Raw genomic sequence first — 25,167 nt, forward strand, 5'->3', positions numbered from 1 at the left:
CTGGTCAACATGGAGGCTGGTGCCTGTGTGGGAGGGTGTAGACCACAGCCAGAGGGGCGGCAAAGGTCCGGCCCGCGCTGTCAGCCAGAGTGGCCGGGGCCCTTGTTAACTCCGGGGCCCCCGGTGCTGCCTTCCTGCGGGGGGTCCTATGAGTGGGGGTCCTGTGAGGGGGGATTCTGTGGAGGGCCCTGCGGGGGGCTAGGTGAGGGGCCATGGCAGGATCCTCCTTTTTTCACAGGCCTGATAGGCCATTGGGTACAAGTCAGAGTGCTGCTAATGGCTTGTCTCTTTAAACAATTTCATGAAGCTGTGTCAGGGAGAGAGTGACCTCGGCTCATAACTTTGGACAAGGGGTGCAGTCCACTGCTCTGGGAGATACATTTACAGACAGTGACCGCTGGCAAGGCATTTTCCCTCTTGCTCCTTGGTCTCCTCAGCTCTGAAGCGGGGGTACTACTCCCACAGGCTGTTGGGGTGGGCTTCCTGAGTGTCCGCGAATGGGCCTGAGTGCCTGCTCTGCGCCAGGCTCCGTACCCCGGAGTCTTGTCTCGTCCTCACCACTGTCCTGCGAGGGGGGCACTGCCGTTCTCCGTACGCACAGACGCATGCACACACAGACACACAAAGACACACACACAGAGACACACAGAGACCAACACACGCGCTGCTGAGGCTGAGCCGCTCGGCGAGCCCTGCCCAGGCCGCAGGGCAGGTGGGGAGGGGGCGGAGGGCCGCCTGTGCTTTCTGGGCCGGGCGGGCAGGTGTCTTCTTTTCCGATCCTTGGTTGCTCACTTTGTGAGAGAAATCGGAGGTTGAGGCCCCGTGAAGCCCAAAGCCGTTCAGCCATGAGTGGTACGTCCTGAGTTTGAAGCCAAGTCTGCCTGCAAGTTCTCTGAAAGTTGTGAAAAGGAGCGTTTGTAAAGCCAGGGTTCCTCCACCTGTCAGGTCTTAGGAAGACAACAGTGGCTGTTTTGAGAAGCCTGATGGAAGTTGTACATTTCCCTAAACGGGGCCGCTGGAACTTTAACGTTTGCTTTTGGCTGGCATCCGGTCATCCCAGTGCAAATTATCAGCCCTCCTGCACCGTGAGAGACTCTGCGTGACTGGATAATCCGAAAAAGGTTCTGGGCTCCACCTGGGGCGAGAGCAGTGGTAAGAGATTAGGATCCGTCTACCAACAACGGGGTTCCCACAGACCTTTTCCGACTCGGAATCCACATTCCACATCCTGCCTCTCAACACATCGACTTAGGTGTAAATGTCATCTTCCTCATCAGGGTTGGGACAGGCCACCTCTGCCCTGGGACAAAACTGGGTACGCAGTGTCTTGTTACAAAAGCCTCTTTGTTAGTGGAGCTCCTGCCTCCACGCTCCTCCCCCAGGGTAGTATGACGGCATTTGCCTGTCTTATCTCCCTGCCCAGTGTCCTGCCCTCACTCCTCCACTGTGCTGAGAAGACACTCCCGCTGCTGATAAAGACAGGAAGGCTGGGCTCGCCACATACACACAGGGACACAGAAGAGCTGGGTGCTGAGGAATTCGTCCCGGGGGGGGTGACAGCAGGTCCGTCCGGTTTCCAGGGGCAGGAGTAGTGGCCCCGGTGCCCCCTGCCCCAGCAGTAGCGTCCAGGTGACGATGAGGCCCGTGGCCTCCTCGAGGCCCGTGTGTGTGAGTTGGGCTCCGGGAATGGCTGCACAGCTCTGTGTCCTGCTTACTTCCTGAGCCTGGTCCTCTTTCCTTCACAGGGAATCCTGTGAGGCGCCAGAGGTCTCTGAGTAAACGTCTCAGTTTAAAGTCTGTTTCTGTTGCTTAAAGCTCAGTCTTGTATGGAGCTGTTGCTGCATAGTGACCCGCGGGCTTTTATTCATTCCCCAGGCCCCTGACAGCACTGCTCCCCCACCCCAGCACCTCCACAGGGCACAGAAGTGACGAGATCCAGGTTGTGTGGGTGGCAGGACCGCAGGCGCAGCCGGTCTCCCTGCATGGTCTGTCTGACCTGATCTCCACTCCGCCTGCCGCCCAGCGTGCAGCCCTGGACCGTGGGCTCTGTGAGGGCAGACCTGAGTCTTCCACCTCCTCCTCAGTTCTGGAGCAGAGCCAGGCACTATTAGATGTTCAGGAAGGTTTGGGTGGATGGGTAAAGAAACCAGTGGGGAGACAGAGAAGCCAGTGCCTCTGGGCTCTCTTCCGCCCAGTGAGGCTGACCTGGCCTGTGATCAGGCCCCAGGCTCGGGCAGGAAGGGAGCCACAAGGGTGCCTGGAATCCACAAGGTTCAACCCCGGAGCTTAGCTGGGGAGACTGTGGCATTTTGAACAGTGAAGTAAGTAGGTGGAGCCTTGGATGGGAGAGATGGGCCCCTCTCCTCCGAATGGAGGCAGCGTGGTCAGTGCTTCCCGGCCCTCTGGTGTCATGGAAGTGATCGTGTTTATGTGGCACCCGGGGCCTATCCTGTTGCCTGTGGAGCTGAGAGGCCTTACATTAGCACCCCGGTTACCTGTTCACAGCGCACCTGCTGAGGCGCTGACGGAGCTGGAACCCCGGGCGTGTCGGCTTGGCCCCACTGCCCTCCCCTTAGAGGGGCTGACCGCTGCTGCGGCCTCGCCTGCTCTTACCCCTGGTCTGCTAAGCTGCAGACACTCTTCCCGGTTTAGCGTTTGCCTTTAAGTCTGTGATTCCCTTTTCCTTTCACTCCGTTCCTTCTTGATCGTAGTTCTCTCTGCAGGAGCATCTGTGTCCTAGCCAGAGGAGCGTGGTCCTTCCTCCAAAGCCCTGTCCAGACGCACCCTCCAGGCGTCCCCCAGGAAAGATGCGGCAGCTCAAGGGGAAGCCCAAGAAGGAGACGTCCAAGGACAAGAAGGAGCGGAAGCAGGCCATGCAGGAGGCCCGGCAGCAGATCACCACGGTGGTGCTGCCCACGCTGGCCGTGGTCGTGTTCCTGATCGTGGTGTTCGTGTACGTGGCCACGCGCCCCACCGTCACCGAGTGAGGGGCCTCCCCCGGGCGAGGAGGCTCGGGAGGGGAGAGCAGCAGAGTGGCTTCCATCCGCAGATTTTCCTGACGCTGAGCTCCGAGCAGGAGCGCCCTGTCTTCTCTGGTCTGTGACTTGATTAAAGTTTCTCCACGTTTCTTGGGAGGGAATAGGGAACCTTTTATCAGTGAGCGTGCCATAAACCTTACGGTCCACTTCATGTGCCTTTCAGACTTCAAAGCCGTGTGTGTGTTTCTTTTTCTCTCCTACAATCGATACGTAGCTCACCTGGTGAGAGGCGGATTCTCTGGGTCGCGAATCGGTTGGAATCAGTGCTCACCCCACCCCTGTTGTTTTGAACATGACTCTTTCCTACACGTGTTCACTATTTCCAAAGGGACTGAATTTCTTCTCTGTGCTTAATGTGATTTGAAAACTGTCTACTCAAAAGTGAAATATTTATTTTTTGAATAAAGGAGATAATAGCCTTAAACTGGACATTGATCTTGTTTTGCCAGGAGGTGGCCTTGCTCTCTCTGCGGGGAGTGCAGGAGGGCACTGTCTGCCTGAGGGGCCCCCGGCCAGGCAGTGTCCCTCTCCCCTCCAGTCCCCTGGGCCTTCCCCGTCTCACTTCACTCCTTGCTGTGAATCACTTCTAGTAAAATTGTACTTTTTGACCAGATCACTTTAAGTTTGAGAGACTTTTGAGAGGGCCAGGAAGGGTGCATTAATTGGTCTGTTTCAGCAAAATTAGAGTTCTAATTGGAATGTGACCACAGTGCTTTTAACACAAGTCAGCGAACAGCAGCACAGACTGGTCCTGGGGGTACAGGTCAGGCCTGGTTCCGTCCCTGCCAAAAGGGTGCAAAGATGGTCCGGCTGAGTCTCTGGGGCGCACGGTGCGTGCTGGAAGGCTTGCTTCTTTGTGTCCTGAGGGCATCGTTAGCCGTCCCGGTGGCTGATGGAGTGGCCCCTTTTGGGAAGTCAGATTCAGGAAAACTGTTCTGAGGGTGTCTGTTCCCCTGTCATTGCTGTTGATGGGGGCGGTGTTTATGGGGAGAGGAGTGGTATCTCATCTCAGTGCTGCAGGCCTCGCTCACTGATTGCAAAGGCGTGTCCTGGGGACTTGGAGCCCCTTGGAGTGAGTCTCTGAGAAGTCACACAGCTGTTGGAAGGAAGGACTCCAGCGGAAGCTTGGCGGCAGGGCTGCAGGGCCAACGGATCTCGGTGCACCTCCAGGGGAGGCCCTACGCTGCCTCACGCGCTCTCTAGTGCCTGTGGCCCTGGTGAAGCATTTACCAAGTGCGAAGGCTGCTGGCACACAGTTCCTCTTACGTTTCTGTTTTCCTCCACCTTATTTGGTTCTCTCAGGATCCTCAGTGCTTGTCAGTCCAGGAAAGCCTGAAGGCTGCTGCCCCAAGAATGGCTCGTTCAGGGCGGGAGGGAGGAGGGGGGCATCTGCGCCATCCCTGCTCCTCACCATGACCGCAGCGCCGTGAGGTGCAGAGTTCTGCCCGCTCCCGCCCCACGAGTGGCTGCGTGAGGCCCGTGTGAGGACAGGCTGTCCACCCCAGTAGGGAGGGCCCCGGCCTGTGTCCTACGTGCTGTGTCTTGGCCTGACCCGTGTTCAGTTCCCAGCCTGCCTCCGAGCCGTGGATTACCTAAGCCCACAGTTTTCCCGCCTGTGTTAAGTGGTCAAGGCCCTTTTAGGGAAGTGGGCCTTGAGCAGAAAGCAAGGCTTTGGAGCGAGCCTGGGTATTTATGCTGGTGTTGCCGCTGGAACCCTTCTGAGTCAACTTCCTCAGGTGAAGATGGGGCTGTCCTGACTTAGGACTGCTGAGAGGAATCGGTGGAAGGAGAAAGTAGCGCCTGGGACATCGTCACTCTGTGTAATTTATCGATTTCACACGTGTACACATAACACGGGTAACATGTACATGCATGTGCCATTTTACGCATATTAGCTCATTTCTTTCTCATGCAGCTCTAGGAGGCAGGCACTGTTAGAGCTCCATTTCACAGATGAGGAAACTGAGGCAGGCCAAGGGGCTTGTTGACGTCATACAACTAGTCAGTGGAGGAGCCCAGGTTTGTTTATTTGTATGCTTTCGTTATGGGCAGTTTCAAGCATACACAAAAATAGAACAGTAAGACAGTATACCCCCGCACCCTTTCCCCAGCTTCAGCAAACCCCCTCACATGGCCACTCCCCTCCCCTCCCCTCTGCTGCCCCCGCACCCTGGCACCCTCGTGCACGCGCACACACACTGGATTATTTTGCAGCAAGACAGGAGATGGGCTTTCAACCCAGGCAGTCTGGCTCCAGAGTCCGTGCTCTTCATTATTAAGATCTGTTACCTCTTAATAAACACTAATTTCCTCCTCTCCATCCTCCCAGCCTAAAGAAACCTTTCCTGCCCAGGTGTGTGAACAGCACTGATCCGCCCACAGCGCTGATGCCGGGAACAGCCCTGAACGCCGTCTTGGGATCAGCAAGCCGTGATTCATCTCTGCCCACCGAGGGTCTAACACCCACCTCCATCTCACCCCTACAGTGATCGAGGAGAAATAGCTGTTCCGAGGGCTTCTTATGAAAGCATCTCAGTATTGTGCTTTTGACTGCAGTGTGAGAAAAGCGGGAGCTCTGGGAGGCAGCGACCTATGTGAATCCTTCCTCACCCGCTTTCTAGCCAGTGACCGCAGTCAGGTCCCATAACCTGAGCTGCAGTGGCCTCCCATCTTTCAGGTGAGGTTCATTTTACTCTGCAGAGGATGTTGGGAGGATGAATGGAAATAGAAAAGCTTAGGACACCGCTCAGTATATAGCCACTCCCTTCCTTCTGGTCAGTGTGTTCAAACCTCACAGGACAGGCACGAGGGCCGGCCTCCCAGGGCTCCAGTTGCTGGACGGACACAGCACCTCACACCGGACAGTAGTTCCTTGAGGTGCTTCTGGCTCCTATTGTCACCCACTGTTTACTCCTCTGCTGTCATTGAGAGGGAGGTCTGCTGGAGTTGAACTGGATTTTTAGGGGAAGGCAGTTACCAGGCGGGCTTGGTGAAAGCAGGCTGGAAATGGACTTTTGAAAGTTAACGCAGCTTTGATGTGAGCCACCTCCTGGCAGAAACGAGACACCAATTTACGGTGGACTTGCTGGGTGGAGCTGAACAGTTCTCAGGGTAAATGGTACTTCATGTGGGGGCACTGGGCAAGGGTTTGAGACGCCAGCTTCCAAGTTACGCCCAGTTGCTCAGTGGCTTCAAGGCAAAGCTGAATGATTTATGAGGAGTTTCACAGAAAGTTGTGCTGGGGCTCTGCAATCTGGGGCTCTTAGCTTTCCGAGTCCTCATTTTCAAGCCCTAACATTTCTTGAAGAGCAAATTCCAAAAGAGGGTCAGGTTAGAAACAGGAATAGAGACATCATCATTGGTTTGAAAGGTGGCACTTCATGTGTTTTAAGAAAATCATGACACCAAGATGTGTTTGTGTATCTGCTGGGTCTAAAGCCCCCAGCTTGAATTGCTTCCCAGTGGGTTCAAAGGCAGAGCAGCACACGCCCATCTTTGCTTCCTGCGTCCTTCATTGGGTAACAGGAAGGAAGCCTGCGGCCAGACTTATTTGTAAATTGAAGATGGTAGGACCTGCCTGAGGGTTGTTTAAGAAGATTAAAGAGATGGTTGTCCTTCCCTTTTCCCCCTGAAAGGATCTCATATCATTATTTACTTGCTAGAGGTAGAAAAAGAAGGAAATCTCTTGAAATTATGGCTCTTAGATTTTGTTTTGGAAGTCTGCCATCACATAAATGTGTGTGTATGTGTGTTTTTATAGCTCTGTATTGAAAATGCCCCACATGGTCTGTCACCTGAAGGTGTCTGCCTTATTTTGAATGCAGTTTTTTAATTTTATTTTTTCAGGAAACACAGCTGATTCTGTTTTCTCTATAATATTTGCCACAGACTTGCTTAAGCATAAAAAATGAGATACAAAATCTTTGGATCAAGAAAATGTCTGAGTAGCTCCCTCCTGATCCTTCTGTACTGGAACTGGGTAAGGGCATGCCCATCCTCTGCTCCTGTGCTTCAGAGGTCAAGGAGGAGCAGTTGTGCACGTGTGTTTTGCCTCACCCACTCTGTCAGGCTCAGTCTTTCCTTATGGGTCTTTGTGTACTGTAGGAGCCAGGCTGTCGCCTTCTGTTCCATTTCTCATTTCCTTCTCCATTTTCTCCTACCATCTTCAATTTACAAATAAGTCTCTACAAGGCAAATGTTTCTGACTTCAGTGTATTTCAGTTGGGTCATCTGTAGTTTCTCCCTGCCTGTCAGTTCTGTGGAAAGGAGCCAGTCTTTTCAAAAAGCTTTTAAATCCCTTCAGCTGTTGAGTAAGAACTTCAGGAAGGTAGACCAGAGCGAGCTTTGGAGCTCAGTGATGCCACCGTTAAGGGTCTCTCTCCTTCCCTTGTTCACTTTCCCATCATTACATGAAGGTTGTCTTTGAACCCTCCCAGGAAGGACACTTCTCCAACCTGTGACTGTTCCCTTTCCAACTGAAGCAGGGCACAGCTGGCCACATGGATCACTGCCGCGCTTTCAGAACGCACAGTGAGCCTTTTGGGATTAAGCCCAACTCCTAAGGCATCAACTCGTTTGAATTCAAATAAATTGAGGAAGCCCATTATGAACTCCTCTTGCAAGCCCCTCCACCTTGAGATAGTTCTACTTCTAACTGCACTGCTGGCTCACTGAAAGTCTCCCTGTCTGTTTCATCCACCCCAGGTTCTCCAGAGCCACTGAAATTCCCTGCTTACACAATCCTCCCAGGTTGCGTTTCAAAAGATGTAGCAATATCTACAAAGGATGTACTTAAAGCAGAAGTGTACTGAAGATTGAAAATGTAAAAGATGGAAAAAGATATGTCAGGTAGATTGAACAAAACCTATTCCAACAAATTTAATAGTAGCAAAACAATTATAAGATGAACATGCCTTTAGGGGCAAAGGATGACAAATTCTAGTAACATAGTAACAAATGATGATATGATCTTGGATATCTATGTTGCTAACAATATAGCATCAAAATATATAAAGCAAGTGACTATCCACAGACTAGAAAGAGATCAACAGGTTCAGTTGGAGATTTTAAGATATACCTTTCTTACCTTGTAATAGCCTATAATGAAAACATGAAAAGGAATATGTACATATATATATATATATATGTACTGAATCACTATCCTGTACACCGGAAACTAACACAACATTGTAAACTGACTATAATTTTTTAAAAAAGATATACCTTTCAGAAGCGGGTAGATCAAAACCTGAAAAGGGCAAAGATGTAGATTTGAATCCTAAAATTAAACTTGATCCAGTAGATACATATAGATCTTTTCACACAACAGAGAATAAACACTTTTTAAGAGCCCACATGGGACAGAAATAAAAATTAGCTTAAAATGATCAAATTTGATGAAAAAGATAAACCCACAGATTCAAGATGTACAACAATTTCAAGCAAAGAAAACCACAATCGGGCACTTCCAGGTCGCATTGCTGAAAACCAAGAGGAAACTGTATTGAGGTAGAAATCAGAGAGGCCTCAAACTTCTCTTCTTTAGCTTTTGGCACCAGGAGAGCAACGCTGACAAAATTCTCGGGAGGAAAAAGCCCAACCCAAGACCTTTTTTGTCTTTTTCCTTTGTATCTTGTTCATTTAACCGATACTTACTGTGCAGCTACGTGCCAGCTGCTGTTCTTGGCATTGGAGGTATGTCCGTGAGCACGAGACACACCTTCCTGTCCCTGCGGTGTACACTCTAGTGAGGGAAGGTACCAGTCCAGCCACCACTTACATCTGAGTGTAATACACCAACGTTTATAATCATGGGAAAATTAAGGAATATATTTCTCGTAAGCATTTTAGGAAAAAACTACAAGAGGATAAACTCCAAACAATTAAGAGATAAATGGATAAATCAGAACAAAAGAATTTGCTATAGGATGAAGACAGAACCTGCTGTGGAAATTAGGTTACGAAAACGCTGCACCAGAAAGAAGTTGGAAGTAAGAGGAGAAGGTAAGAGGTGGCTTAAGTATTCAGACTTCTTTCTGTTTTATATTAGGAGCAAAAATTAAAGTTGATAATATACTTTATAGTATGAAGGTAAGTACTGAAAGAATAAAGAGAAATAATCAGCTAGTTTAGTGGAGGGGAGACTGAGGAAGTGACAGCCTACTGTTATTTTGTTATTGTTTATATACGCTGTCAGACAGAAGCTAAAGAAATAGAGAATTCATAAGTAAAGATAACCATTGAAGGTAAGACAGTATACAGTTTTTTTAAATGAGCAGAACACATACACGAGCAAAGGAAACAAGTCATATATTGGAAGTAATTTTAAAGCCTCAATGAAAATAGAAAGTGTAATGTAAACTATAATGACAGGAACAAGACCAAATAGCTGTCATGTCTGTAAAAGTAAATGGTCTAGAGGCACTTAAAGAAAAAGACCCAAAATTGGATTATAAGGAAAACCCAAGTGTACACTGCATAAGAAAGATACACCTTGAAGTGATTCAGAACAGTTGAATGTAGAAGGATGGGCAAAATGTGTATCAGTGATACATGTGGACAATAACAGTACATTAAAGAGATGCTGAGAGGAACATTCACAGCTTTAAATACTTATAACTGTAAACATGAAAAACTGACCTTGTCAGGGAGACAAAAAGGAAGCAGTGTTCACAACCTCACTGTTAATGGGAGCAAAAGGGATAAAAAAAGATAAAGGACACATGGTGATAAAGTATATAATTCACGAAGATCTAAAAATTATGAATATGTATAAAATGATCACATTTTTCTTAACAAAAATGACAGGAACTGCAAAGGATGATAGGTGGAAACATATTAGTAAGTGGAGACTTTAGTTCACCATTCTCAGCCCGTGACAGAGAAAGTGAATGAAAGATAAGGATTTAGAAGACCCAAACAACACCATAAAATAGATCTGACTCATATAAATCAAATTCTGTCCAAAAACAGAGGCTATGCCTTCTTCCAGAAACACTTACAGAGGTTACGTTACTTATTTAATGTTTGTCTGCTTCCTCCAAATGGTCCGTGAGATGGGAAGAACTAGCCTGTCTTGTTAGCACTGGCCCCCCGAGAACTAACAGAGGTGACCGATACGTATTTTTGAATAAATGAAGGAACATATAATGCACAAAAGAAAAATGCAAATGGCCAGTTAATCATGGGAGGAAAAAAAGCACAACCTTATAGACAAAGGTATTTCTGTTCAAATAATAATAGAAAACCACTTTACCCATCAAACTGGGACAACTTAAAAACCCGTGCTCTAAATCCTTGCTCCGTATATAAATGCCTGCCTAGCTGCTGTGCCAACGCTGCAAAATGTCAAGTAGAACAGAGAACACAAACGCTTCTTCCCAGTTCCTGACCCTCCCACGCAGACAGCCAAGGTGAGCCGTGACCTTGAGGGAATGTACTGCTCCAGTTAGGTCACATCCTGACGGTCCCTCCATTTCAGCAGGGGCGTGACATCCTGCTAGGTGGTCAGCTGAGGTCGACCCACTTCTGAACAGCCCCCAGGAGCTCTGCTGACTTAGCTGGTCCCACCCATCGCTGTGCGTCTGCCCCGCTCTGCAGCTCTCCCCCAAGGGGTGTCTCCCCCAGACTGACGTTTGGTCTGTTGCAGACGTGTCAATTTGCTTCATGGAACTCAGCACACTTCCACATAGCAATGAAGGTGCATATTTCATGCTTAGATTTCTAGACTATCCCACAAAAATATATATATTTGAATTTTAGAAACTTAGAGTTGAAAGGTCTACTGGGGTTGCTGGTTCAGTCTCCTACGTCTTCCTGTACCGCCTGATAGATTCGGATTCAGTATCCGGGATTAGGAGAGCCTACAACCGCAGAAGACGGGCCCCAAGTGCTGGTGTTAACAAAACAATACAAAAAGCTGGAGGAAAAGTATTTTGAAGAAGATTCCACACCCAAATACTTCTTCCTCCAAGTTAGGCTTGACCCCCTGCCTTCTAGCCGCACCACCTCCAGTACTGACGGTAGCTGATCTCAGCTACATCCAGAGTGAGAATTGGAGGCCGCGTGCTTGAAGTAACCATGGGGCTGGGGGACAAGAATGGTGACAAGCCCAGATGTCATGTTAAGCCCTTACAACCACTTTAATTCCTCACGTGCTGGCGCAGACTCTGATTGTTTAAATAAAGACCTCTGGTTAATGATGGCAAGTCAGACACGTGCTCCCTCTTGATGATAAAACAACAGTGAAGGAAAAAGAACTGAATTCCCAGGATGAAGAGAAAGCACATCTAGCCCCCAGGATGCAGAAAGGAGGGTCATAACCTTCAGACAGAAAAGTTAAGCATCTTCTCCAGGTGATTTAATAGACCCAGGAGAAAGGATGTCAGGACACTAATGTAAAGGACATGATCTATTTGGCTAGAGCCCTGGGTCGGTAAGCTCCCCTGCCTCACCCATGGACACAGAGTGCCCCACCCTTAAATACAATGAGACAGCTGAGGCTCACAATACAATTTTTAAAAGAGGCCAAAATGGTCACAAAGCAATGCAAAGGAAACAAAGTCCATACCGACTGAATAATGATTATTGTACTGGATCAAAAATTTCCTAATATGAATGTGAATATGGATGTTTTAAATTTGGTGTTAAGTTTTTGTGTGTGTGCTGCACAGCGGACAAAACTGAGAGTGTAAATGGAAAGACTAAGATTGTTAACACCAGTCAATGCAATTCAAACGGAACTCCTGTTCAAAGAACAATCATATTTGCATGGCCCACAACACAGATGAAGAAAACAAACACCAGCGTCCGTGATGTAGTGAAAAATCCAGGATGCAGCAGAATAGGGGAGGCATTTAACTGGAGAAGATGAGCCCATGATGCTGGTGTGCGAGCAACAGCAATGAGAGAGAGAGGATTTTGAAGATTCCAAATCCAGAGGAGGTTACATACCCGCTGCTCATAACCCCGTCAAGTCAGCCTGGGGAGTGGACACTTGCCGCCTAGAAAACCACTGCAGGAATTTTAAGGACTAACGTCTGAAAGCACATTTTTAAAACCCCTGATTGTGTTTAGATTTCCACAAACTTTTGGCATCTAAAATGCCAGTGAGTGAACACGTAGTGTTTCTTGTTTGCATTAAGCTCTGTAAAATTACTACAGTCTGTGGGCCAAATTCAGCCCACCACCTGTTTTTGAACAGATGGAGAGCTAAGAATAGTTACTTTTTAAAAATTAAAGCTTTTTATTTTGAGATAATTGTAGATTTAAATGCCGTTGTAAGAGGTAACACAGTGATCCCGTGTGCCCTCTACCGAGTTCTCCCCCAACGTTCATTTCTTCCAACCTGTGTGTCAGTAACTTAGAACTACCAGGATATTGACACTGGCACAGTCAAGATGCAGAACAAGATGCTCTGTTCCCTCTTTACAGTCACGCTCACTTCCCTCTTGCCCTCACTCCCTCATTGTCCCACAGCAACCACTAACCGGGTCTCCACTTCTATGGTTTTGTCATTTCAAGAATGTTGTATAACGCAGTGTAACCATTTGAGATCGACTTTTTTCACTTAACATAAATCTCTGGAGAGTCCTCTAGGTTTTCTATGAATCCATTGGTGGTGTTTTCTTTGTTTTTAATTACTCAGTGGTTATTTCATGGTATGATACTGCTCCCCCATCCCCAGTTTTTAAACTGTTCACCTGTTGAAGGACGTCTGTGTTGTTTCCAGTTTGGGGCTATTATGAATAAGGCTGCTGTGGACATCTGTGTAGAGCTGCTGGCGTGTGAACATGAGTCTTTACTTCTCTGGGATAAATGCCAGGGAGTGCAGTTGCTAGGTCATAAGGGAGCTGCCAAACAGCTTCCAGAGTCACGATACCACTTTACCTTCCTACCAGCCACGTGATCCAGTTTCTCTGTGTTCTTGCCAGCATTCCGAGTTATCAATATTTAAAATTTTTAGCTTTTCTGATAGCTCTGTAGTGACATCTTATTGTGGTTTTCATTTGCATTTCCCTAATGACTAATCATGTTGAACATTTTTTTGAGTGCTTATTTGCAATCTGTATTCTCTTCCATGAAATGTGTCTTCATATCTTTTACCTGTATTCTAATTGGATTATTTTTTTGCTGTGGAGTTTTGGTAGATTTTTATATGCTATAGATGCCTAGCCCTTTTTCAAATTTGTGGTTTGCAAATATTTTCTCCCTGTAGCTTTTTTCATTCTCTTAACAGGGCCTTTAGCAGAGTGAGAGTTGGGGTTTTTTTAAATTTTTAAAAAATTTTTATTGTGTTATAGTCAGTTTACAATTTTGTGTCAATTTCTGGTGTATCAGCACAATTTTTCAGTCATACAGGAACATACATATATTCATTTTCATATTCTTTTTCACCATGAGCTACTACAAGATCTTGTATATATTTCCCTGTGCTATACAGTATAATCTTGTTTATCTATTCTATATATACCTGTCAGTATCTACCAATCTCGAACTCCCAGTCTGTCCCTTCCCACCCCCATCCCCCTAGCAACCTCAAGTTTGTGCTCTATGTCTATGAGTCTGTTTCTGTTTTATATTTGAGTTCATTTGTCTTTTTTTTTTTTTTTAAGATTCCACATATGAGTGATCTCATATGGTATTTTTCTTTCTCATTCTGGCTTACTTCACTTAGAATGACATTCTCCAGGAGCATCCATGTTGCTGCAAATGGCATTATGCTGTCGTTTTTATGGCTGAATAGTTTTCCATTGTATAAATATACCACAACTTCTTTATCCAGTCATCTGTCGATGGACATTTAGTTTGTTTCCAGAGCAAGAGTTTTTAATTTTGATGACTTCCAGTTTTTCCATTTTTCCCTTTGTGCTCTGTGCTTTTTCCTTTATATCTAAGAACTCTTAGCTAGCCTAGGTCCCAAAGTTTTTCTCCTCTTTTTCTGTTCTAAAAATGTTATAGTTTACATTTAAGTCCATGCTCCATTTTTATATAATTAATTTTATAATTTTTAATTACCAAAAAAAGTTAATTTTTGTATAAAGCATGACAAATTCTCTTAGTTTTCACTCACCTTAGAGTGTCTTGACTTTTCTCTTCATTCCTGAAGGGCTGACTCGCCGTGTATAAGATTCTGGGTTAACAGGTCTTTTCTTTCAGCACTTGGGAACAGTGTGCCATTAACTTCTGGTCTCTGTGGTTTCCGATTAGAAATCTGCTTTAATTAAAATTGTTTTCTCTTTATAGGTAAGCTGTTGCTTCTCCCTTGCTGCTTCCAAGATTGATTTGTTTTTTCAGTTTCCAGAAGTTGGACTATAATGCAGGCTCCTGCCACTATCCAACAGTAGAGCATTCCTGTGAAACCTTTGTGAGCCAAAATGATGTAAAGCAAAGAAGCAATTCTTTTTTTCATAAAAGCAAAATTTTCCCTCAGATTTCTTTCAGTTAGTGAAAACAGGTACTAATGGGGGTCTTCCATTAAAAGCAAAAGAAAGTGGTTTTCTCTCTTTTCTTTTTTAACTGCAGTACAGTCAATTATAAAAGCAAGTGGTTTTACAGCAAACTTTTGAAAAGCAGGGGTACCTGCATGTCCCAGTGTAGGTTTCCTTGGGTTTACCCTGTTAGGGGTTTGCTCAGCCTCTTGGGAAGTTTTCAGGCATTACTTCTTTGGGTACTTTTCCAGCCCTGCCCCTGCTCTTCTCTCCTTTCCAAGACTCTGATGACATAATTGTTAAGTCCCTTGTTACAGTTTTGCATGTTCCTGAGATTCTGTTGATTTTACTTTTTACCGTTTTCTGTCTGTTGTTCAGACTGGGCCATTCCTAGTGGTCACTGATTGCTCCGTCCACCTCCTCCATTCTGCTGAGCCCCTCCACTGAGTTTTAATTGGATATTGTAGTTTTTAGTTCTAAGGTTTCCATTTGATTTTACTTTACGTCTTTTCTTTCTTTGCTGAGATTTTTTATACTTCCGCTTTTTTCAGTTGCTGCTTGCTGAGTCATTTCATGATGGCTGCTTTAAATCTTTGTCAGCTCATTCTAACATCTGTGTTATCTCAGGGTTGTCCTCCACTGATTGGTTTTTCTCATTCAGGTTGAAATCTTCCTGGTTCTTGGTGTGGTGAGTGAGTTTTGATGAAACCTGGATATCGGGGGCATGATATTATGAGACTCTGGGTCTTATTCTGACGGTGTTAGAGCAGAGAGATGGGGTGCAGTGTCACTCCCGTCAGGTGGTACTGGAAGCCCAGGTTCTTGATTCAGTGTCCGTTGACACCTGAGAGGGGAGAAGGGCTTCTCACTGCTGCTGGGTGGGGTGGGAGTTCTGGCTCCTCGTAGTCTTTTAGGTACCACTCTGGCTGGGAGGAGCAGGGGTGCCTCATTACTGCTTCCTGCGTGGACTCCAGCCTCACTGTGAGGGTGGGAGGGTGTCCACCTTACCACGGATCTGGAGCCCTGGTGAATATTCTGATTCTCCCCTAGACCCCCACTGACACCCCCTAGTGGAGAAGGGTGAGGCTGCCCCACTGCCTGGTGGGGGCTCCCCACACAGTGTCCGCTGGGATCACTGAGGCCATGCCTCCTCACCTGCTGGTGGGGATGACAGTCCTGCTGTTCCGCTGCCCTACTTAGCCTTCTCTGACACCATTGGGCGGGGCATTTGGGATGACAGTGGAAATCTGGGCTCTCTACTTTTGCTGGTGTGGTGGGGTGTGTTTGGTTCTGTGGCATTGACTGAATTAGAGGGGTCGCTGTCTAAAAGTTTCCTGTCTTGCTCTGCTGCCTTGTCTTTTATCTGGAGAGAGCAGGCTCTCTGGCAGCTTTTTTGTTCACGCCCGTTGCCCTTTCAAGGTTGTCAGCTTTTTCGGCTCCAAGCCTGGGCTCCTGTAACACAGTACTACAAACTGGGTGGTTTAAACAGCAGACCCCAAATTTGGAGTGCCTCTTACGTCTAGCCTAGTGTCTTCAGTGACATAAATGCATTTTCTCCAAAATGAAGCTGTTTGGCCATTAAATCCAAGTACTCATATTCTTAATATTCAAAATAGTGACTAAACTAAGTTTTTGTTTTCTAAGCTCTGAGATGGTTCTTGACTCATGTTTGTTTTTTTAAACCACTGTCATTGAGATATGACTGATGTATGACAAGCTGTACATATTTAATTTTTACAACTTGATGAATTTGGAGATAAGTATACATTTGTGAAACCATCTATGCTGTTGACATATCCATGACCTCCAAAAGTTTCCTCCCTATTTGTTATTATTTTATTGATTTCAGAGCTTCATGTGTATGTATATGTATCTATGTGTCTACATTGCATACATATGCATATGTGTATATGAACATATATACACCTGCGTGTATGTATATTTATATATTTATTTATTCTCCCCAAATTCTTGGATATGACTCTTGTTAATAGAAAAACGTTTGGTTATAAGCTAAACTTTGTATGTAGCAAATGTTATGTTTGACACCAAAGAGCTATTTTAGTTTGATTACTCATAATTTTATCCATCAACGTCATTTGGGAATGACTCATCAAATAATTGATCTCAGCCAAGAGATATGTTTGGGGTTGGAAATGGTTTGAGCTCAAACAGTACCGACTTTTGGAAGATTTTCCTCAATCTGATAAAAACGAGGAATTTCAAAGCTATAATGTTCTTGCTTTCAGAAACAAACAAACAAAAATGAAATCATACCAAAATGGGCAGATTGTTAGCTCCGTTCTTTTCTGTCACTTTAATGTATACAATTTTCTGATAGAGATCTATTGTGCACATCTCAAATACAACAGAACATCTGCTTAGTATGGGACCTTTGGCTTCATCTTATATAATAATCTTTTGGGCAGTTCACCATACCTGATAAAAGACATGTTGACCAGATAAGTGAGAAGCCTAGACCATTATTTTGTATGAAGCACAAAGAACCAAACAAATTTTTATCGCTTATGGGTTCTGCCTATTCAACCATTATCATTTCTGTGTGAGTAAACAACATTTAGGAAGTCACCCATCAGGCTTTTCTTAATCTAGCAGAGATCTTGATTATCAGTTGTCAACTGTCATGTCAAAGCAAGTGTGGTTCATTCTAACTGTATATCCTTGGGCGTATTTTGTTTTGCCCCTCCTTAGCAGGCAAGGGAGGAAAGTGTGTCCGTTTAAACTGTTAAGTGCAGCCTCCTTCACTGGGTGCCTTCTCGATAGGGTTTATCTATGAGCATCATGCTGGGCGGGTGGAGGTGGGCGCTTTGAAAGCAGCATTCTTGACGGGGTTTTGAATAAGGAAGGAGAACACTGGTCTGTGGGCAGCGTCCCTGCTGCCAGCAGCTCACACTCCAGGAGTCACAAGCCTTTGATTAAAAAAACTCCCAAGCTTGGATGGACTAGGTCATTCACAAAAAGGGTTATTTTCACTGGTGACCCTGGGGGGTGGGGGTCACCGTAAGCCCTATGTCTGTTTAGACGGAGCAAGGCCCGATGGAAGTATTGTGGACTTTGCGGTCCCACTGACTGGCCGTTGTCCAGATTTCTGACCTTGAGATTAATCACTCAGTCTTTTAAGTCTCAAAATAAATTGAGACTACTTTGAGGGATTATTATAAAGATTAAATTGAATGTAAAAGTCACCAATCACTGAAACTGACTCAAAAAGAAATAGAAAACTTGAATGGATCTATACCAAGGAAAGACATTGAATTAATAGTTAAAATTTTCCCACAAAGAGAAGTCCAGGCCCAGACAGCTTCACTGGCTAACTCCACCAGCCATTTGAAGAAAAAATGTTAGTCCTTTATAAATTCTTCCAGAAAATAGAGAAGTAGGAGAAACTTGCCAGTTTATTCTATGAGGCAGGAGTTGCTCTGATACCAAAGTCAGACAAAGACATGACAAGAAAACTACAAACTACTATTACTCATGAGGATTGACACAAAAATCCTCAACAAAACATTAGCAAACTGAATCCAGCAACATATAAAAAGGATTATGCATCACAATGGAGTAGGATTTTTCCCAAGAATGCAAGATTGTTTATCCTAAAAATAAATTTGTATAATACACTATGTTAAAGGACAGAAACCACATGATCATCGCAATAGATGCAAACAAGGCATTTGACAAAATCTAACACCCAGTCATAAAGGTTCTCACACGCTAGCAATAGACGGGAACTTCCTTAACCTGATTAAAAAACAATCTACAAAAAAAAAAAAGTTAACATCGTGCTTAATGGTGAAAGACTGAAGCCTCTTCTATAAGATCAAGAAGAAACCAAACATGTTGCTGTCACTACTTCCAGTTGACATTGTACTGAAATTTCTAGCTAGTGCAATCAGGTCAGAGGGGAAAAAAAACGTACCCAGAATGGAAAGGAAGAAGTAAAAGCTGTCTTTACTTAAAGATGACATGATCCTTATGTAGAAAATTTTGAGGAACACACACTCCTACAATAAACTCAGCAAGGTCACAGATGACAAGACCAGTGCACAGAAATCAATTCTATTTCTATATAATAGCAGTGAATTTTAAGATAACAAAGTTAAAACAATTTCATTTATAAGAACACCAAATAGAATAAAATACTTAGGGATAAATTTAACAAAAGAACTTCAAGACTTAGATATTGAAAACTGTACAGCATTTCTAAGAGAAATTAAGGAAGATCCAGATGAATGGAGAGAGATTTTATGTTCACTGTTTGACTGGAAGACTCCATTATTAAGATGGTAAATCTCCACGAATTGAGATTCAATTTGGGTCAGTTTGGAGAGAATTACAATTTGAATTCTCTATCAAAAATCCCAGCAGGCTGTTTTTGGTGAGGGGCAAAAATTGAAAAGCTGACAAGTTAATCCTAAAATTTACCTGGAAGTACAGAGAGCCTGAAAAGAGTGAAAACAATCTTACTAAGCTGGAGGATTTACACTTCCCAGTATCAAAACTATTACAGAGCTACAGTAATTAAGACTGTGTGGTACTGGCATAAGGCTAAATATACAGATCAATGGAAGAGAACCAAGAATTTAGAAGTAAACTCTTATATCTGTGGTCAATTGATTCTTCAACAGAAGTACCGAGACAATTCAGTAGGGTAAAGCATAGTATTTTCAACAAATGGATGCTGGGACAATGGGATATTCACATATAAAAAGACGAATCTAGACCCCTACACTATGCAAAAATGTTAACTGAAAATGGATCATAAACCTGATGTAAAACCTGAAACTATAAAACTTCCAGAAGAAAATGTAGGAGAAAATATTTGTGATGTTGAGTTGGGCACATGTTTCTTAGATATGCCAAAAGTACAATCCATAAAAGAAAAAAACGATGAATTGTAGTACCTCAAAATTAAAAACTTACATGCTTCAAGAGGCACCATTAAGAAAATGAAAAGAGAAGCCACAGACTGGGAGAGAATATATGCAAATCATATATCTGATAAAGGACCTATATCCAAAATATGTGAAGAATTCTTATAACTCAGTAAGAAGAGAAATAATTATAGAATAGGCAAAAGATCTGAATAGACCTTTCACCAGAAAAGATCTCTGAATGCGCAATAAGCACACAAAAAGATGCTCAACATGATTAGTCATTAGGGAAATGCAATTAAAACCAGAAGGAAATAGCACTTCACACACACTGAAAGGGCTATAATCAAAAGGACAGACGGTAACAAGCATGGGAGAGGATATGCAGGAACCGGAACCCTTATAGCTGGTAGGAATGTGAAATGACATAGCTACTTAGAAAACAGTCTGACAGTTTTTTTTAAAACATAAATTTACCATGTGACTCGGAAGTTCTACTCGTGGGAATCTACTCAATAGAAACAAAAACATGTCCACACACAGAATTGTATGTAAATGTTCATAATAGCTCTACTTCTAATAGCCCCAAACTGGAAGCAACTCACATGTCCATCAGCTGGTGAAATGGATAAAGAAACTGGTTTATTGATACAACAGAACACTATTCAGCAACAACAAAAAGGACAAAATATCAATGCATGCTGCAGTATGAACCATAAAAACGAGCCAGATGCAGAAGCCCACATGGTGTGTGAACCCATTTATATGAAATGTCCAGGTGAATCACAAGGACAGGAAGCACTTAGAGGCTGCCTGCGGTTGGACATGGGAACGGTGGGTGATGGCACAAGGGCACTGGGGATCTCCTGGGGGTGATGGAAATGTTCTAAAATTGGGTTGTGGCAATGGTTGCATAACTTTGTGAATTTAGTAAAAATCATTGAATTTTTAAAATAGGTGAATTTTATGGTGTGTAAATTATTAATAAAACTTAATGATTAAGTGAGTTTATACTACAGCGGCTGGCGAATGGTTCTCAGTAAATGATAGTCATATTCTTTGAGGATGTGTTTCATCTTCTGAGGTCAGGCCTGATGCCTCAGAGGGCAAGGAGGGCAAGCGCTCACCGCCAGCACTTGCTGAGTACTCCCTGCCCGGGCTCTGATAACCGCCTCACGTGCACTGCCTTCTTTAGCTGCACAGCAGGTCTCTGACATCGCGCTGTTGTGCCTCTTCTACAGATGAGGAAATGGAAGCTTCGCTAAGGTCATAGGGTCAAAGCATGGAGAATCCTTCGCCTCCAACATCTAACCTGTCCTACTGTGTTGGGAAGAATATGTAGTCTGGTCACGGGGCTGGCTAGGTGGCTCTGAGCATCTCTTTAGTTGTCCTATGCTTGGTCCTGATGAAGACTTTGCTGTTTGAAGCCTTGCTGTTTTAGATGACCTGGCAGTTCTGCTGCGTGATGAGATTGTTGGTCACCATAACCTGACTTGGACTCATGTTTCTTCTTGTTACAAGACTGTGACTCCTCTTTTTCTTTTTTCTGAGGTGTAAAAATTTTCATTTATTGAAGTATAGTTGATTTATAATGCTGTGTTAGTTTCGGGCATATGTCAGTGATTCTGGTGTGTGTGTGTGTGTGTGAATATATATACACACACTCTTTTTCAGATTCTTTTCCATTATATGTTATTACAAGATAATGAATATAGTTCCCTGTGCTATACGGTAGGTCCCTGTTTATCTATTTTATACATAGTAGTGTGTATCTGTTAATTCCAAACTCCTAATTTATCCCTCCTCACCTTTCCCCTTTGGTAACCGCAAGTTTTGTTTTCTGTCTGTGAATCTATTTCTGTTTTTTTAAATAAGTTCATTTCTATCTTTTTTTTTTGATTCCACATATAAGTGATACATTTGTCTTTCTCTGTCTGACTTATTTTACTTAGTATGATAATCTCTAGGTCCATCCATGTTGCTGCAAATGTTATTATTTCATTCTCTTTTATGGCTGAGTAGTGTTCCACTGTGTGCGTGTGTGTGTGTGTGTGTGTGTGTGTGTGTGTGTGTATGGTGTATAGATACACCATACCTTCTTTAATCCATTCATCTGTCTGTGGGCACTTAGGTTGCTTCCACGTCTTGGCTACTGTAAATAGTCCTGCCATGAACATTGGGGTGCATGTGTCTTTTCGAGTATAGTTTTCTCCAGATATATGCCCAGGAGTGGGACAGCTGGATCATATGGTAAGTCTATTTTTAGTTTCTTAAAGAACCTCCATACTGTTCTCCATAGTGGCTGTACAATTTATATTCCCACCAACAGTGTAGGAGGGTTCCCTTTTCTCCACACCCTCTCCCACATTTGTTATTTGGAGACTTTTAAATGATGGCCATTCTGACCAGTGTGAGGTGATGATACCTTATTGTGGTTTTGATTTGCATTTCTCTAATAATTAGCAGTGTTGAGCATCTTTTCATGTGGCTGTTGGCCATCTGTATGTCTTCAGTGGAGAAATGTCTACTAAGGTCTTCTACCCATTTTCTGATTGGGCTGGTTTTTGGTATTGAGCTGTATGAGCCACTGGGACCCGTCTTGACCCTTGTTGGAGGATGGGGATGAGCAGTCCCAGAACACAGCCCAGTTGGTTTCTGTGACTTATCCCAATGTTTTTGCCTCACGCCTGCCCTGGGAGTCCCCAGAGGTCATGAAAACTTTTCCCCAAGCTTTTCCCTCAGCGAGGACTCAGGAGGCCCGTAGTCCATTCATTATCACCCTTGGGCCACGGAGCATCCGCACTGAAGGAGGAAAGAGACTTTCGTCCACTTGAATGCTTTATCCCTCAGCATTTAGCTCTTGGTGATGCTCTAAGCTATGGGGCTGGAAGGGTAGGACAGAGTTTCAGCTGCTAGTTGGGCATAAATGCTTGAGGCCCAAGCCCCTCTGACACTTCTTGCTGCATTGCTCGCATCCTGGGGGATTCTGATGCTCTCATTTGCTCTGTTATGCACCATGGCTAATGTTCTATATTAATTCCTGTTAGACATTAGTTACAACATATAAAGGGAGTGTATAGATGCTCAGATGGTCCTCTGTGAGGTCAAGTATGAGTGAAAATCTCCCCCACACCCACCAGCATTCAGACAAATTCAGTCTTGTGCACTTTCCTGCAGCGGACAGTCTGATGCGGCTAGTAGTTTGTCTTGTACCTAAACTGCCTCCAACTCCCTCTACGTTTTGCCTTTGCTAAAAGCATCCCCCATGTCTGGATTCAATCCACCTGTTAATCGCTACTTCTCAAATACCTCCCATGTCCAGGACCTGCGCTAGGTGCACAGGGGAGGGAATGAAGCCCAAGAACACGCCTCTTTCCTAGGGGCTCTCAGGCCAGTGGGAGGGGCTGGAGGTGCTTGGATGCAGAGGACGCGCGTGTTAGCTGGGCTGACGAGGTGGGGAGCGGCTGGCCCCACACCACTACCACTACTGCTTGCTTGGGTCAGGACAACCAGAGCTGGGGGGTAGCCAGGACCTAGGTGAGCTCACCCGCGCCAGGCCTGCGGGGGCAGCCGGAGCTGCTGAGCTGCCAGCTCTCCCGGAGGGACAGGGAGGCGCTGTCTCAGGATCGTGGTCCTGGGGGGGCACTCCAAGCGCCCCCAGCCAGAGCCACTATGCAGACAGTAACCAAGAGTTTTCTATTGTTTTAACTGAAAATTTAGGGGTTATCTGATTTTCCGGCAGCTCTCCCTCCCTCCAATTTGCTTGATTCTCAAACCAGTTAATATGCTCCTGGATAATTAAGAAGTAAAAGTATATACTCAGGCCATTACGAGACAAAGTAAACTCAAGCCCCACCTCCTCTCTGAGCTGACTCCACTGTTCGGCGGCCTGATTGCTCTTTCCCCTGCGACCCTCCATCTACTCCTTCTTGTTTTAGCTCAGGCTTGGGCTCCACTGGCTTCTGCAGCACGGACGAGGTTACAACCACTCTCCATGACGTGGTTCTGTAGGAACAGGGATTCTGTGCTAAGGTAGTAACAGCAAACCTGCCTCCCACACCCCTACCTGGGGCAGCTGCTCCACGGCCCCCTGGGTCTGGGGAAGGGACGAGAGGGGAGGCGAGCGCAGAGCAGCAGGTAGGCCTCACTTCTCTCCTTTCAACGTTCAACCGGAGCTGCTTGCTTTTTATCTTGACTATGTTGGGCTTCAGTATATGATTCCTTTTGAACACGGAATCCTGCTGTCAAGCAAAAAATATTGAAAAACCACTGTTTTAAGAAAGCTGGTATTAAGAGGAAGGCTGAACTAGTGATTGTAAAGAAGTTTGCTCGTGGACTTGACATAAGAATCTCAAGGGGCAAACGCACTGTTATTCCTGGACATCCTCCAAGTTCACGCTCTCTTGACTCTGCTACGTTCTAAAATCATTGTAGCCTAGATCTTTGTTTCAGCATGCGATGTTCAGTCATGTCTTAACCCTGAAGAGCATGCAGCGGCATTCAGACTGAGGGGATTATAAAGATACATATGTTTAAATGTTTGCATTATTTGCATTTGCACTGGGGATACGGTAGTTTTAGAATTTGTTTATAAATTGCCCTTTTCCTAAACATACTTTTTATTCTCATGTTCTAAAGGTAACACTGAAAAATATTTTACTTTCTTTGTGTCTAGGCTAGAAATTACTACATAATTTCAAAATATGGTAACCTTGATTATTTTCCTCACGGGAGAATTTTGGGGTACACCGAGGGATTTGTCCTGAGACACAGCTTCTGTGGAAGCAGCACTGTTCACCACCTGCTTGCTTACGAGAGGCGATGCTGGGATGTGATAAAAGCTGGAGCCAGGAATCAGAAGCCAGGCATTTCTGACTCTCCTGCTCACCATGATTCTAGTAAGTTCTTAACAGCTTGAACCCCAGGAACAAGGATCCTAGCCTTGGTGAATTCAGAGGCTTGTTTTGGGCTGAAATGACTAACGCTCATGAACGGTTTCTGCAAATATCAAGAGCTCTACAGATCCAGGTGGCTGTGTCACCTGACGAGAGCCAGGCTCCGCCTCTTCGCGGGCAATGACGCTTGTCGCCTAGACGTCCTGACTCATCGCTCTGTATGCTGAGGTTCAGTGTCTTCAAAGAGAAAAAGAAAACTGAAAAAGCTGTAGGACTTACCTGGAGTAACGGCGTAGGGATTTTTCATGATCTTTATATAAAAGCCATTTTTAAAGAAAGAAAAATGGATTATCATGCTTTTATATTTGTATTTGAATTGTATTGCGGACCACCCTGCTATCACTGCTCTGTACAGGCTTGGCATTTATGTTTTCAGTCCAAAGAACTTCTCCTTCCTTTATTGTGTTTAGAACAGAGGTGTTACAGAGGAGGAGGTAACGACAGTAATGCTTCGTATTTTCTTTATCTTGTTTCTGTCCAGGAAGGAATCAGTACTAACAGGAGAGCATTAATCTTTGGCACATGTTTTAAGTGTGTGAACAGCACACACCGTGTCATTTGTGTTAAAACAGAGAGCCATTACAAAGATGACTGCAGAAACTGTAAAGCTTTGTCTTTTTTTCTTCTAAAAGAAATTTTAGGATACTACATAGCTTAAAGTACTTCATATTTTTCATTTTTAAAAATCCCTGGGTTTTCAAACCTAGTACATCAGAGCTGCCCTTGATCCGTGTAGAGCTGGAACAGTGAGTCCCCTTCCCTCATCTTGTGTTGTTACAGAATAAATGGGTTGTTTCAGTAAACATGATTCATGTGGGAAAAAACTGCGTATTTAATTCCAAACTATTCCTTA

At 44.8% G+C, this 25,167-nt stretch overlaps 1 protein-coding gene and 1 long non-coding RNA gene across 16 annotated transcripts in view; both read left to right on the forward strand.

Moving 5' to 3' along the window:
- SMCO4 (single-pass membrane protein with coiled-coil domains 4) overlaps positions 1 to 3,209 on the forward strand; it is a 53,513-nt gene extending 50,304 nt beyond the window's left edge. For 6 of the 15 annotated variants that reach the window (XM_031675380.2, XM_072968998.1, XM_072969004.1 and 3 more), the window contains one exon: positions 2,724 to 3,209. In XM_031675380.2, the coding sequence (XP_031531240.1) occupies positions 2,808 to 2,987 (180 nt within the window). In that variant the 5' untranslated portion in view covers positions 2,724 to 2,807 and the 3' untranslated portion in view covers positions 2,988 to 3,209. Of the gene's footprint in view, positions 1 to 973; positions 1,153 to 1,542; positions 1,564 to 2,709 lie in introns of those variants that run through there. The other 9 variants (XM_072969007.1, XM_072969002.1, XM_072969005.1 and 6 more) reach the window with 5 other exon arrangements.
- Positions 3,210 to 5,395: 2,186 nt separating this feature from the next.
- On the forward strand, positions 5,396 to 25,059 carry LOC140698646 (uncharacterized). Its single transcript, XR_012076429.1, has 4 exons — positions 5,396 to 5,715; positions 7,743 to 7,886; positions 8,881 to 9,041; positions 24,035 to 25,059. It is a non-coding gene; the product is annotated as an uncharacterized lncRNA (long non-coding RNA).
- The last annotated feature ends 108 nt before the right edge of the window (positions 25,060 to 25,167 follow it).

The sequence above is a fragment of the Vicugna pacos genome, chromosome 10 (assembly GCF_048564905.1).
Source record: "Vicugna pacos chromosome 10, VicPac4, whole genome shotgun sequence".
NCBI lineage: Eukaryota > Metazoa > Chordata > Mammalia > Artiodactyla > Camelidae > Vicugna > Vicugna pacos.